Below are 14572 nucleotides of genomic sequence, written 5' to 3' on the forward strand. Positions count from 1 at the left end.
TAAATTCATAACTTTGCCAGACACACAAAATCATTGACTGAATAGACACACTGGATCTATGGCTTATTACAGCAATCTATAACCCACTACATGGGCAGCACTTGAGCCCCCCCCCCCCACGCCCCCCTTTGGGGAGGCTAGCCATGCAGTCCCACTCCTTCTGCCCCAGGCCCCGCCCCTACCATCCCTCAGAGCCCTCCAGACACAGCTGAGCTCTCACCTCCCACTGGCTTGGTGGAGCCAGGGCTTGGTTTAGGGGAGGCTTAGCCTCCTCTGGTCTATTATACCCACCACCCATGACCCACTAACAATTCCCCCAGCTGTCTTCCTCCCCCACACACACTTCCTTTCCTCCCTGTGACTGGAGGCCACTTCACCTTAAGTGGGCTCTTGAAATATGTGTTAACTACTTATGCTAGACAATCTGTTCCACCTTGTATTTAGCTATGACACTCTTGAGTATGCTTCACAGACCTGAAGAGAAGCTCTGTGTAAACACGAAAACTTCTCTGTTGCCAACAGAAGTTGGTCCAATAAAAGATATTACCTCACCCACTTTGTCTCTAATATTCTGGGACCAACACATTTATACCACCACTGCATGGTACCAGATAGTAAGATGCACTGTAGTTTTTTCACTTGGCTGGGACATCCATATTACTAGCTCAGATTAGCCCTAAATGGTCAGTTATATGAGCACTTTTTCGTTATAATCTGAGAACAGGCATCAGTAATACAGTGAAACTCGTATTAAGCAACTATTCAAGGACCACCAAAATGTGGTTGGGAATGGATTTTTTTTATTAAAGGTGGCTAAAAATTTCATGTACAAAATTGAAAGCAATCCCAGAAAAGATGAAATCCTATTTCCTGGGTACCCAAAGTTATTGTCTTGTTTGTGGAACACTGACAATAATAAATTCTTCCAATTTGAATACTTGAAATACAAATCTTTAGTAAAAACATATTTTAATATACCAAAATTCACTTGTTTCGAAAACACTAATCTATGCTTTAGACATACTGTACGTGGGAAAAAAATTGCAAAATTAAACCTAAATTGTGAAGAACTAAAATGATCTTTTAAAATGAAAGCACTTAGGCAATCTTGACTAATGACATCATAATGTACTTTGTCTGGATTTCCAGTACCAAACTTAAGACAATGCACAGAACTATGAAGAGTGCAGAGTTTCCTGTTCACTAACATTGGACCCAGTCTTGGATTGGGATTCATTAGCATAAGCCTTTGCAGAGATCCCACTGAAGTACGGAGTTGTGCTTATATTAAGTAACCACTCAGTGGATAAACAAAAAAGGTTGTCTCCTGAGGGAGATGCTCCCTTTTAATTAAAGGTGGCTGAGAATTTCATGTACAAAGTTGAAAGCAATCCAATGAAATCCAATGGAGGATCAGGTTCCTTGTCTTTACAGATGTATGACTTATGGACATTTAAGTCCAAAGCATTATTCAGGAGGCTGGCTACAGACAAACAGTGCAAAATTCCCCATTCAGAAGGGAACTCTCTGCAGTCATGAGTGTGTCATGGTGTGGGGCTTGCGCTTGCTTGCCATAGGGAGTGGGCAGGTGGTGGGGTAGACTTCTGCTTTGCTATGTCTATTCTCTACAAATATACGCTCTGTTAAAAGACCCTAAGTAGATCTTACAGCTGACTGTCAGCAGCTCTAACTGGTGTCAGGAGCCGTGTCTCCGACACTCTGCTCTCACACCTATGCTGAGCACAGAATTGATGCAGGAGAGATTCTGCTCTGTAATCTCTGTGAGGGTAATATTACATTGCAAGCACTTGGGGATATCTTGGATGGGTGCTTAATGAATGTGGTTTCATTATGTTCTCTCACCAGCTGTCATGTCCATAAAAAGCAACAGAGGGTCCTGTGGCACCTTTAAGACTAACAGAAGTATTGGAGTATAAGCTTTCGTGGGTGAATGCCCACTTCATCATGCGTCTGATGAAGTGGGCATTCACCCACAAAAGCTTATGCTCCAATACTTCCGTTAGTCTTAAAGGTGTCACAGGACCCTCTGTTGCTTTTTACAGATTCAGACTAACACGGCTACTCCTCTGTTACTTGTCATGTCCATCTCATCCTTAATAGTTTAAATTTCTTTTTCAGGAAAAGAAAGTTGTTTTGAGCGAATAATTCAAAGATTTGGAAGAAAAGTAGTGTATGTTGTTATAGGTGATGGTGTGGAAGAAGAACAAGGAGCAAAAAAGGTAGTAATTCTTTTTCAGTGCAGTTTTATTTCAAATGTTTGAAAGTAAAGATGTGCGTTTTCTCACACCTGGGATTGTATGCATTGGGGGTTGATTCTGATCTCAGATCTATTCTAGTTGGGTCTTGGCTATTGCTGTCCTCCAAAAGATGCATTAGGATAGCTATGTATATCTAATATATCTGTATGAAAGATGTTAAGTATGGATTCTGGTTTGACTAAAACTGATAATTCCACTTTTCTAAATGGCATCCCCTAATGCCATGAAATATAATAAACTTAAGCATAGCTATTACAATTTGTGTTGTTCATATACATTGCATTGTTTTGTGAATTTTACACCTTGAAAGAGTATCTGAGAAATGGAACACATACATTAATGTTGACCTCAGCGTGTGTCAGCCTGTACATAAATTGGGAGCCTGCATTTTTGGCCAAATATTGGTTATTTCTTACTATTCTAATCCCTGTTGCTTTAGCTCTGGCAGAAGATGCAGTTGAGTCTCTGATTACATGTTTTTTCCTTCCCCCATTAGGAAGGGGAAATATCACTGTCTCTTCTCTTGCAATGTGGAGTGGGCATCTCAAAAAGCAGTACTTTACATCTTACTGCTAGGAGTTACTACTGAATATGTCAATCTAACAGAGTGCAGGGGGAGAGGGCCTGGTCTGAGGCCTTTGACTGAAACCATAGAACATTATCCTAGCAAGTACAAAGAGAAGAAAAAATGGGAGCAAAGAAGCTTATCTTGCCTCATTTTTCTTGTAAATTGCCTTTCCATACGCACTCTCTTTCCCAATTTAAGATGAAAATCCCAGTGGCGATACTATATCTTTCTAGTAACCATTTTTCAAAGCTTTCTGAATGGAGAGATTAAACTAATTACACCACATGGCAATTTTACAAGATGTGACACTAAATGGTTTCGCAATATGAAATACCGACTTACATCCCTCTGAAACTTTCTGTGTAGTTTCCCATCTTGTTACATCACTTTGCGAACTTGTCAGTTTCACGTGTCCCTTTGGCACACTAAAGTGAACAAATTCCTCCTTTCTCCCTTTAGAAATGACTTTAATCTTTGCAGAGAAGTGTTCTGCTGTAAATGATTACATTTTAACCGCTACATTTAAGATCAGGAAAAGCTGTTGTCTTTGTTCCTTTCTATTGCTCAGCGAAATAGTATTCCATGTAAGAGTGACAAAAGTACTTCTTTCAGTAACACCTAATTCAGCAGTTTTTAACTGGAAACACTGTGCAGGAAGGCCTAACTAAGAAAGCCTTTCCATTTGTTAAATGAACAGGTAGTAGAGAAAGTTCCCTCGGAGCATTTGTTCCATGTGTTCTTTGTTGCTGGAAGGAATGTTCAGATTTGGAGAATGTAGGAGGTTGAGGATCTACATTCTTTGCTCCAGAGTGAGATTGTGACTCCAAGTTACAATCTCTCTGCCAGATTCCCTGCTGCTCTGGGAAGGGGGTAAACTTCACCTGGTCCAATGTACACTCCCTGGTGCATTGGCACAGCTAAGATGGCTGCCCCGTTGTGGGGGCAGAGCTAAGGTGCCACCTGTTCAGCCCGCCTGTGTAAATTGGGAGCACAGTGGCTCCACAAAGTTTATCCATGTTGTGGGTAACCAGGACAAGTAGATGAGGTGGGTGCCTTGCATTCCATTATGCCCCAGAGCCACTGTGCTAACTAGACCACAATTTGACCGAAAATGATTAGATACATGAATGATAAACACAGTGAAAAACTGTTCAGCTCTGAAGAATTATATACATCAGCACATTTTAGCAATACTAGAAGCACTAAACATTTGAGTACATATTTGTATTCAGATATATTATGCTTAAATAAGGGGAGATAAAACTCTATTATACTATAAAAACACTTAACCTTCCACACAGAGACGCACCAACAAAATGGTAGAAGGTTTATAATGATATAAATAAAAACTTGACAAAAATGGTGTAACTATGAAGACACCTATTAGACTATCCTACTCCTCCACTTAACTTTTTACCGCATTCCATCCTACCTTCCCACCAATAATCTGTGTGTTTGTGAGTTTCTCAGGGCAGGGACAGTCTTTTTATTATCCCAATGTCAAGTAGCATTCCATGCCTTGGCCCATGATTGAAGGCCCCTACATAGTACTGTTCAATAATAAATATAAACTTTCTATAGACAGGGGTTCTTTTCTTTTTCCTTGTTTGTAAAGCATTCAGCACTCCAGTGGTGCTGTATAATGAACAATATTGTTTTATTCACAGAGACCTCTAAAGTAGCCAACCTATGTACTTCACAGATTTTTATTTTCTGTTCTAGTACTGAACAGTGATGAACTTCCAGATTAGTGAGTGAGAAAATGAGGGTCTGTATTAAAAACCACTTCACTAACAGACCTGTTGCTTCATCGTAGAAGGGTGGTAAAATGTTCCTACAAACATAGGTGCTGGCTGGAACTAGGGGTGCTGCCGACCCCCTGGCTTGAAGTGGTTTCCATCATATACAGGATTTACAGTTTGGTTCAATGGCTCTCAGCACCCCAACTATACAAATTGTTCCAGCACCCCTGCCTACAAGTCCTTTATTTACTGAAAATGCTAGTTCAGTACAGGTGATAAATCTAAAATAAATTCTTGTAATTATTATAAAGCTGAGTCAATAAATACAGTTCTTTTTAAAAAGATTTTCACAATCCACATTTTTTCACTTTTCCTTTTGTTTGATGAAAATAAGTGTGATACACTAAGGACACTGCACCCTCTTATATTTCACTTAGCACTGGATAAGTCATGGTATTGTCACCTTTCCCTAAACCATTATTTCCTGAAAACTCATTTTTATAAGACAGTTGAAATACTCAGGCCTTCACGTTCATAGTACAGACCAAGGAGCAATAGTAAACTGTGGAGCCTTCTCTGGATCAATTCACAGAACACTTGATGTAATTAGGATTTTAGAGTTCAAGGTCATGCCACATGAAGGTTGCTGTCTTCCTACATCTGAAGGCTGCTAGAGTAACATAGTAGATACCAAAATAAGGTGACACCGGTAGGCTTTTTTGCACAAAAACCTGCTGTCTTGTCACAGCCACTATCACCAAAACTCCATTTTTGGTACCACAGGCACTGTTCTTTAGGTTATACATTATACATTTGGAAGCAAGTCTGCAAAATATTCTTATTGAAGGTAGAAAACTGTCTTTCAGCCCAAAGGATCCCTCAAAAAGATTTTCACTAAGTGCATATAGCAATCAGGGGAAGGAAGAATGCCATGTGGATAAGACATTAGACTTGAATTCAGGATATCTGGGTTCAATCTGTTCTTCCACAGATTTCCTGAGAGACCTTGGAGAAGTCACTTAATATCTCTGTTCCTCAGTCAGTTCTTTATCTGTAAAATGGCAATAATGCTTCTCCACCTCACAGGGGAGATGTGAGAATAAATTCATTAATATTTGTGATTCATCATATACTATAATGATGGGTATTCAACATAGCCACTATGTAATAACTCAGAGCACGCTACACATTTTTATTTCAGGACAGGAAGTGAAGAAGATTTAGGTCCTATAATTTGTCAGAAAACTGGCACCTACAACAGCACAGTATATCTTAGCACAGTGCAGGGATCTTAGCTAAGTACTTATTCACGTGCTATATCACTTCTTCCAGCATCTAAGGAAAAGTCTCTACTAGGTATTGACCAGTTCCTAATCTGCTGAGTGAGGTCTAACTGAACCACAGCACAAGGTGGCATGACTGAAGGCACAAATGTGTGGGCTTTTTATTCATATTCCCTACAAAATCCCAGGTATAAATTTCTTTGTCATGAGCAAATACTTCTTTCAGGAAACTGAGATGTCATTTACAATTTGCCCTTCAGTGCTATGCAATCGAAAAATGGTGTTTTGCAAAAATATTTGAAAAACAAGATTTTTCACTTTGTTCAAAATTGTTACTTTTTTGTTTGTTTTGTACTTGATAGAAAAAATTGAGTTTATTTCTTGTTTCAAAAAGGAAAATTCCCCCCTTTTTTAATATTTCCTACATAAAAAGTGAATTGGATTTTACTCAGAATGTCAAAATGAAAATTTTTGAAAATTTTGTCAACATTTTTTGTTTCAAAGGTTCATCACAAAATTGAAACATTTTGAAAAAACGATTTTCTTCAGCAAATAATTATCAGGCTACCATTTTTTTATTTCAAAAGCTTTGTTGAAAAAATTACAACAAGCTCTATTGCATAATATATAGTTTTAATAGGCAAAATGTTCAGACTTACAAATATTATGGAAATCTCATTTTGACCACTAAAATAATAATAGAGGTACATAGAATCATAGAATTGTCAGACTGGAAGGGACCTCGAGAGGTCTTCTAGTCCAGTGCCCTGCACTCAGGGCTGGACTAAATATTATCTAGACCATTCCTGACAGGTGTTTGCCTAAGCTGCTCTTAAAAATCTCCAAGTACAGAGATTCCACAACCTCCGTAGGCAATTTATTCCAATGCTTAACTACCCTGACAGTTAAGAAGTATTTCCTAATGTCCAACCTAAAGCGCCCTTTCTGCAATTTAAGTCCATTGCTTCTTGTCCTATCCTCGGAATTAAGGAGAAAACATTTTCACACTCATCCTTTTAGCAATCATTTGTCCTTATTGAATTTCTTCCAATTTACTTAAGACCTTTTCTCCAGTTTGTCCAGATCATTTTGAATTTCAATCCCGTCCTCCATAGCAGTTGCAACCCCTCTCATCTTGGCATCGGCCACAGACTTTATAAGTGTACTCTCTCTGCCATTATCTAAATCATTGATGAAGATATTGTACAGAACTGGATCCAGGACCAATATCTGCAGGACCCCACTGAATATGCTTTTCCAGCTTGACTGTGAATCACTGATGATTACTCTCCGGAAATGGTTTTCCAACCAATTATGAACCCACCTTATAGTAGCTCCAGTTGTATTTACCTAGTTTGTTTTATGAGAAGGTCATGTGAGACAGTATCAAAAGCCTTACTAACGTCAAGCTATACCACATCTACTGCTTCCCCCCATCCACAAGGCTTGTTACTCTGTCAAAGAAAGCTATTAGGTTTGTTTGACAATATTTGTTCTTGACAAATCCATGCTGACTGTTACTTATCACCTTGTTATCTTTTAGGTGTCTGCAAATTGATTGCTTGATAATTTGCTCCATAATCTTTACATGTTACGCTAGTCAATAATTACATTTACTGTATTCCACTTTTTTATTAGATATTATTGCAGTCCAGTTACACTCACTGCCATTAGGCAAAGCATTTAGATTTGCCATCCAACAGTATGTGAGGTATTCCCATTTCTCAATATGCTTAGAATAGAAAATACCTGAAATGTATGAGATTCCACTGTGTAGTAACTGCTAGCAAAAGCTTATTTTCTAAAGGCAATGTCTGTCAAATACCTATGAAAATAAAGCAATGAAAGCCCTGCCTTCCAGGTTATCCAATGAAAAAAGCAAATCCTTTGAGGCTGGGTCCCAGAGCTGTGTTGCTATTTTCAGCAAGTTGGATTTGTCATTATCTGCCCATTTTATAGAGGTTTGCTAATCTGGGAGTGTTCTCTGTGGTAGATTATTATTATGCATGTTTGGCTTGTAGGGTATATACTACCAAAAGATGAAGGTGCATAGATAGATTTCTACAATAACTTATGTTACCTTATTTAAGGTGAAAATCATTCTTTTTTTGTGTTTTTGGACCACGGCAAGATTACACACACACAGGCACGCACGCAGTATAAAATGTATACCATTGATCTTGCCAGGTCAGGCCTATTAACAAAATTCCAGTGTAAATTGACATATGCTTGCAGCTATATCATTCTTGGCATGTTTCCATTGTTGGCAATGTAAACCAGGGGCCCTTTTGGCCTACATACAGAAGGCTTGAACATAATTATAATGCCTAGCATTTACATAACTCTTTTTCATAGGCCCTTTCAAGCATAATTAATCCTCACAATACTCCTGTCAGAGACATAAGTAGAATTATCCCTGCTTTACAGATAGGGAAACTAAGGCAAAGAGAATTTAAATGATTTTTCCAAGACCAGTCAGTAGCCCAGAAATAGCCCCCCTGGAGATTTTGGTCCTGAATCACACCCCAGACTACAGAGAATAATCCATAACTTATACTGCACATGGGCAGTACTGTGATTGTTGGAGCTTCATGGAGGTGTGCCTAGTGATTGGGGTTGGGGTGGGGTTCTTTTTTAATGTAGAACAGGGTTAGTAGGGGGAGCCCAGGCCCTCCCACTCCCCTGGGCACTTGTCCAGGGCCCTGTGTGGGTTAGCAAAGACTAGACACCCCAAGGTCATTTTACGGCTGTCCTTCCTGGGCCACCTCCAACATCCCACTCTGTGGTCCAATCTGGAGCATGCTTTGCAGGTGTGACAGGGTGGAATCATCTGGGTCTAGAGTTGTTCTTTAACCACTTCAGCCCTATTTTATAGTTTATACACCCTGTCACAAGTACAAAGGAGTAATAGTGACTTAATTTATTAAATAGTTTGACACACATTCTTTAGCTGCTCCACATATCTGATGAGTACCCAGCATGACAGTAGGGGGTATTACTTGGGAGGCAGTATGATCTTGGAGGCTGACCATGGAGCTAAGAGCCAGGAACACCTGACTATAATCCTGCCTGTGACATTCATTCATTTCTCTTTGACTCTTGACTTCTTAGTAAATAGCAAGGTGTTTTCTACCATGTCAGTCACCATGCTCCGTCTGCTGTACATTGTTTGCTCATCTTTCCCTGGCATAATTCAGTGGGGAGACCTGGTGGCATGCATGATTCAAAAAGAGAAGCAGGGGACTGAGGTTCCTGGCTGGCCAATCAGAGAAGAAGGAGAAGTGGTGCTTAGCACCAGACAGGGAGCTATTTCCTGGATCCCAATAGGACCAGACGAGCACTTCTGGAAGAAGAGCCAGATGGGGACTAGGGAGGAGAACTGCAGCAGCTCAGGCGAGGTGCAAAAACAAATGAGTGAAAATGCAGCCAGCTCAACTAGAACAGCATAAACCTGATGTGAACATAAACACTTCTGCCTTGGACATTGTTTGGCACCAACAATGTGTTTGGTATCGTGCAAGACATACGGTGTTGATAGTTCCTGCTACAAAGATCTTGCTGTCTAAGTAAAATAGACACAGAGAAGCCAAGATATATTGGGAAGCCCAGATTGAATAATTAGCAACTTTTTTCCCCCAAACCTTACTGTTGACTCATTTTGTGTCATTAGGAGGGATTTGGATGAAAGTGTGAGAAGAGAAATGGCTTTGCAGACCAGAAGAGGGAGGTTATTACATGCATACGTGGGGTAATGTGGAAATCGGCATTGAGACAGTCATGTTGGAAATGGATGAGCAGGACATCTGGCTGTCATTGCTGATGGAGCTTGGCATGGAGATGACACAATGCGAATCTAGGTTGAAGATCTAGGGATTTTCTGTCCTCTAGTTAGTTGACCATTTAGCCCTTCTCTGAGGAAAGGGCTAGTGTTTCTAGATCTCTTAGAAGAAGGCTAAGCACATACTTGAGCTTTGCCACGCTTCTCTGGAATTCTGCTCCCAAAATACCTTAAAGTACCCTAGTGCCTCTGCAAATCACTAGCTCATGGCTCATTCGTTGCTCTTCAGGTTGAAGTGCAGTTAGCTCTTTTTCAAGGCTTTGTGACAATCTGAAAAAGATAGAGTTCCCCTCTGCCTTTCCATCAGGGCTTCTTCAACGATTTTGTTTTTCTTCTTATAAAGCTTACCTGCTCTGTATTACAACATTCTGTGGAAGCTGGCTGCCTGTGTTTGCTCCCTACTTTAGCCCTACACTCATTTCTCAGTCTTCAGCTACCCCAGGGCTCCCTGATGTTCCTTTGCCAGTTAATTAACACTCTCCAACAAGGTCCTGCTGCAGCATGGTATTTCACTGGATAGTGGGGAATGGTTGCTTGTTTTCAGTCTCCTCAACAGGCAGTATGAGTTGTTTCTTGAGGCTGGGATTTTCAAAAGAGCCAATGTAAATTTGGCACTCCCATTTATTTTCAAAGAGATTTACACGCCTACCTATCTTAAGCTCCTTATTTTTCCAGTTTTATTTTTTTCAGTCCAACACAGATCACCATGATGTCATTACCAGGCTTGCAACGAAATTCTTCCACAGTTATTCATTGCTTACACAGTGGTTTTCACAAAACTCTCCAGACAAAGAACAAATTATGGACCCATTTTGGGGATCTTACCATCTAAATTGCATAGAGTAACATATTAATGGCTTACAATAAACAAGGGACTAGAGAGAGTGTAAGGGATCTCTAATGTTTCAAGACTGATGTATAGTTAGGCATCTTGTAAATTAGGAGAAGTGGCCAGAATGAAAGCCAGAGAGAAGATGCATTGTAAGGATAACCATGGGTAAAATCCTGGTTTTGCCATTGACTTCTTCAGGACCAGGATTTCACCCATGAACTTTTGAGGAGGGATTTGAAGAATAATAAAGTTGCATCCCCCAGAAACTGTTCTTAAAGTGCCACAGAATCCCAGAAGCCATTGTAATGCCTACATTGTTCTCAGTGTGTGTGCTCAAATCAGCTGGATGTGAGTTGAACCAATGAAATATTAAACATGTTAATTGTAGCCTTGCGATTATGTGTTGCATTGAAACTATTTTCCTATGGGATTAATGGAATATTTTCTCTGACAGAGGAGATAATTATCTTTCTTTTATTTATGAAAAACTTCTTGCTGACACTGTAGTGTCTGCTTTGCAGCTTAAGGATAGTGAGTTTTCACAATCAGATTTTTACCCTTCATGGATGATGTCATCTACGTTTGTCCCCCTGGTATTCATGTCTTTAGTTTATTCAGGTGTCTTGCAAATATGTTCAAGATTTAGACCTAGATTTTTTTTTTTCAGCTAATGGGGAAAAAATTAAACATTCATTTTAAAATTCTCCCATATGGAAAAGCTGTTTTAAGGTCAGTGCAAACAATAACCACCATAATACAAACCACCAGGAAAAAATTACCTTCTGCGTGATTTGAATAGCATATTGATGTATTCTGAATCACTGCCAATGAGTTCTTTAACTCACCTAATAGTTTCTCAAAAACTAAACATGTTTTGACAGTGAACAAGTTTATCTTCATTTTTTTTTGTCAACAAGTTTCATCGTTTTTTGGTACAGCCATATATTTCATGGACAGGATAGAATGTGTTCCTTGTTTCTATAGAAATATATTTTGTAATAGAGAAATTTACCTAATCCCTTTTGTTAGAAAAAGGAATTTAAAAAAATTACTCTTTAAATAAGGCCTACTAATGTGATTTAAAATTAATAGATTTGATGTTACTGAGAGTTCAAGTTAGAAGCACTGAGAAATATTGATGAGAAGAGAGGTTATGAATTATTATAGCTCATCTTGAGTCATGCACAGTTAGAGAGCAGCTGAAGTATTGCTGTTCTCTTGCAGTGTTACCTTATTCTTGCAAAAGACAATGGGGTGGGCCTGCAGACCAGAATGCTCAGTTTTTTTGACATTGTGTTTCTTCTGTTCATAGCACGCCATGCCATTTTGGAGGATCTCAAGCCACTCTGACCTTATGGCCCTTCATCATGCCTTGGAACTGGAATACTTGTAGCAGCTTAGCAGCACTTTGAAACTCCAGAACCTCCCTTATGCCCATGGACAGTATGCCTGTGTCTTGTGTCAGCATTGGACTACAGAATTTTGTGATTTCAACATGTTGATGTACAGCTGCAATTGGTCTTAACCTTTGCCCTTTCAGTAAATGGAGGAGCATGCCTTTTTCTTCAGAACAGCTGTTGACTCTAGTATTGCGAATCCAATGAAAACAAGCCATGAGAATGTTTTAACAGCGTGTTTTACCACATTTGATACAAAAAAAAAGGTTCATACCTGTGAAGAAAGAAAGGACCTGCAAATGCTTTGTAGTTTTTAGAATCTTCAATGTGACACACACAGCTTCTTCAACACAGCAAACTTGATTGCACAATGAAGACTGAATTTTTCAAAATACCAGTGGAGTAATTTTCTTGTAAAGAAGGTTTACTTTTTTGGTTTCTCATACCCAGGGTACTCTGTACATCTTTACTTATTTATGAACAGACTGTGTTTTGACATCATATAACTGAGGATACGTATGATAAGATTAAAGGCTATTTATAAGCCTTTGTCTCATGATACAACAAACACTTTTGATTTTAGCACATTGCAAAGTAGTTTAAAGTATGTCTAATTTAAACAAATAGGTACATCACTGAGACAATCATGTACAGGAAGAATTTTTTGTGTAAATTTGTAATAATGGATGATTCTTTTACATATTGTTTAAGTAAATGCTATTGAGAGGTAGTAATGCCTTGTTGGTGAAGTCTGAGGCAATGTGTACACAGCTATTGTGCAGTGCCTTATCAGAGTGTTGGGTATAAATATGTAGATAATGGATTTTTTAGATAAATTTGTCACGACCAAAAGCATGGATGTCAAGTGTCAATAAGGAATTTGTTGTTGTTCTTTTTCAGCTTATTTCTCTTTTTCCCCCTCAGCTTATTCTGACTATAAAATGATGGTTGCCAGGTGTCCCCATTAAACACGTACACAGTGCTACACAACTTAATTGAAGAGGAGTTCCTTACTGTCTTTCATTTTTTGTTTTAATGCTAATGTATTAAATCTCCTTAAAGAATTGAATAATGAATCAAGAGACTCTTCCCATAAAAAGAAGTTAGAGAATAGAAAATACATTATACAGTGGTATTTGAGTTGGAGACTAACAAATCAAAGTTTTCATGTCAGAAAATCAAAAATTACAGCATGTGCTTTGATTTACATGTTAGAAAAGAGTATTTTGGAGAAACTGAGCAAAACATAATTATATGCAGTGTACACACTTAACTTTTTTTTTAATTCTCTTCCACCAGGAGTCAGATTTTCCTAGTATGTAACATCCATTGCCGGCAATGGACACAATGAAATAGTTGTCACCAGCCAAGGATGTAAAATTTCCATAGTCTCTATTAATTTCTATGATCAGCGTAAATTGTGTCTGACCTATGAGTTGTGACTTTTCTAAATCTTACAGGCCATGAGCAATGTCAGTTAAACTGAATCTGACATCTTGGCCTGACTTGTACTAGTTCCATTTCCCTGATTTCTGTCTTTTCATTAAAAAGAAATCTCAGTTTTGTTGGTTCATTCTTCAAAATTTACTCCCACTTTCTGTTCTTCCCTCCCACCCCACCCCACCCCAAAAAACAACACCAGCCTTTTAAACAGCTACCTGCAAAGCACCAAAGTAGCTGCAAAGCAACACCCTCCTGTGTTGGAGGATTCATATTGCTGCTAGTTAATCATTTGTGGATTTTCCAAATTGCTTAATTATCAACTAAGGCCCCTATCTCGCTAAGACTTACACGTGTGCTTCATTTTACACATTAGGCCTTGGCTACACTCGCGGATTCACAGCGCTACCGTGGCAGCGCTGTGAAGCGCGAGTGTAGTCGCGCTGCGAGAGCTCTCTCGCAGCGCTGCAAGTACTCCACCTCTCCGAGGGGAATAGCTTGCAGTGCTGCAGGCACTGATTACACTGGCACTTTACAGCGCTGCACTCGCTGCGCTCAGGGGGGGTGTTTTTTCACACCCCTGAGTGCAGCAAGTGCAGTGCTATGAATTGCCAGCGTAGCCAAGCCCTTAGTGTGAGTAGTTCTAACAAAGTTGAGGGAATTACTCACAGTGCATAAAGTTTAAGCACATGGTGTGTAGTTCTTTTAGGATTGTGGCTATAATTCGATTTTTTTTTCTTTGCTTCAAGCAAAGTAGAGAGTGACAGTTTTTTGTCTTTTCAATTTCTGTAGTCATTTTGCAGACTGAAAAAAAACAGTTTATCTTGGCCTTATTGTACAAAAAAGTGTGTTGTGTCCACAATTGTGTACAGAATTTTTCTTCATTAACTTTGTGTTTTAAATTAATAAAATTGATTTGTGAACTAGTAAACAATTCTCTGAGACGTAAGTATTTGATTATTTTTGCCATAGGTTCGGAAGGAGGTAACACCTCTCATTTTTTTGCTATCTCAAGAAGAAAAGATGCTCACTTGTCTATGCTACCCAGATAAGAAGCTATATAGAACAGCAACCATGCCTTGATAAAATACCTTGGCTGTAGAAGTGTAAACTAGATGGGCAGCAGCTGCTTCTCTGCTCAGTGGGTGCTAGAGAAGAACAATATAGAATAGCCCACGAGAATGGGAATCAGA

General features: G+C 39.1%; 1 protein-coding gene across 15 annotated transcripts in view; it reads left to right on the forward strand.

Moving 5' to 3' along the window:
- EYA1 (EYA transcriptional coactivator and phosphatase 1) overlaps positions 1 to 14307 on the forward strand; it is a 238688-nt gene extending 224381 nt beyond the window's left edge. For all 15 annotated transcript variants that reach the window (XM_054019701.1, XM_054019702.1, XM_054019703.1 and 12 more), the window contains 2 exons: positions 2140 to 2240; positions 11855 to 14307. In XM_054019701.1, coding sequence (XP_053875676.1) covers positions 2140 to 2240; positions 11855 to 11935 — 182 coding nt within the window. In that variant the 3' untranslated portion in view covers positions 11936 to 14307. The remainder of the gene's footprint in view (positions 1 to 2139; positions 2241 to 11854) is intronic.
- Positions 14308 to 14572: the final 265 nt, after the last annotated feature.

This window comes from Malaclemys terrapin, chromosome 2 (genome assembly GCF_027887155.1).
Source record: "Malaclemys terrapin pileata isolate rMalTer1 chromosome 2, rMalTer1.hap1, whole genome shotgun sequence".
Lineage (NCBI taxonomy): Eukaryota > Metazoa > Chordata > Testudines > Emydidae > Malaclemys > Malaclemys terrapin.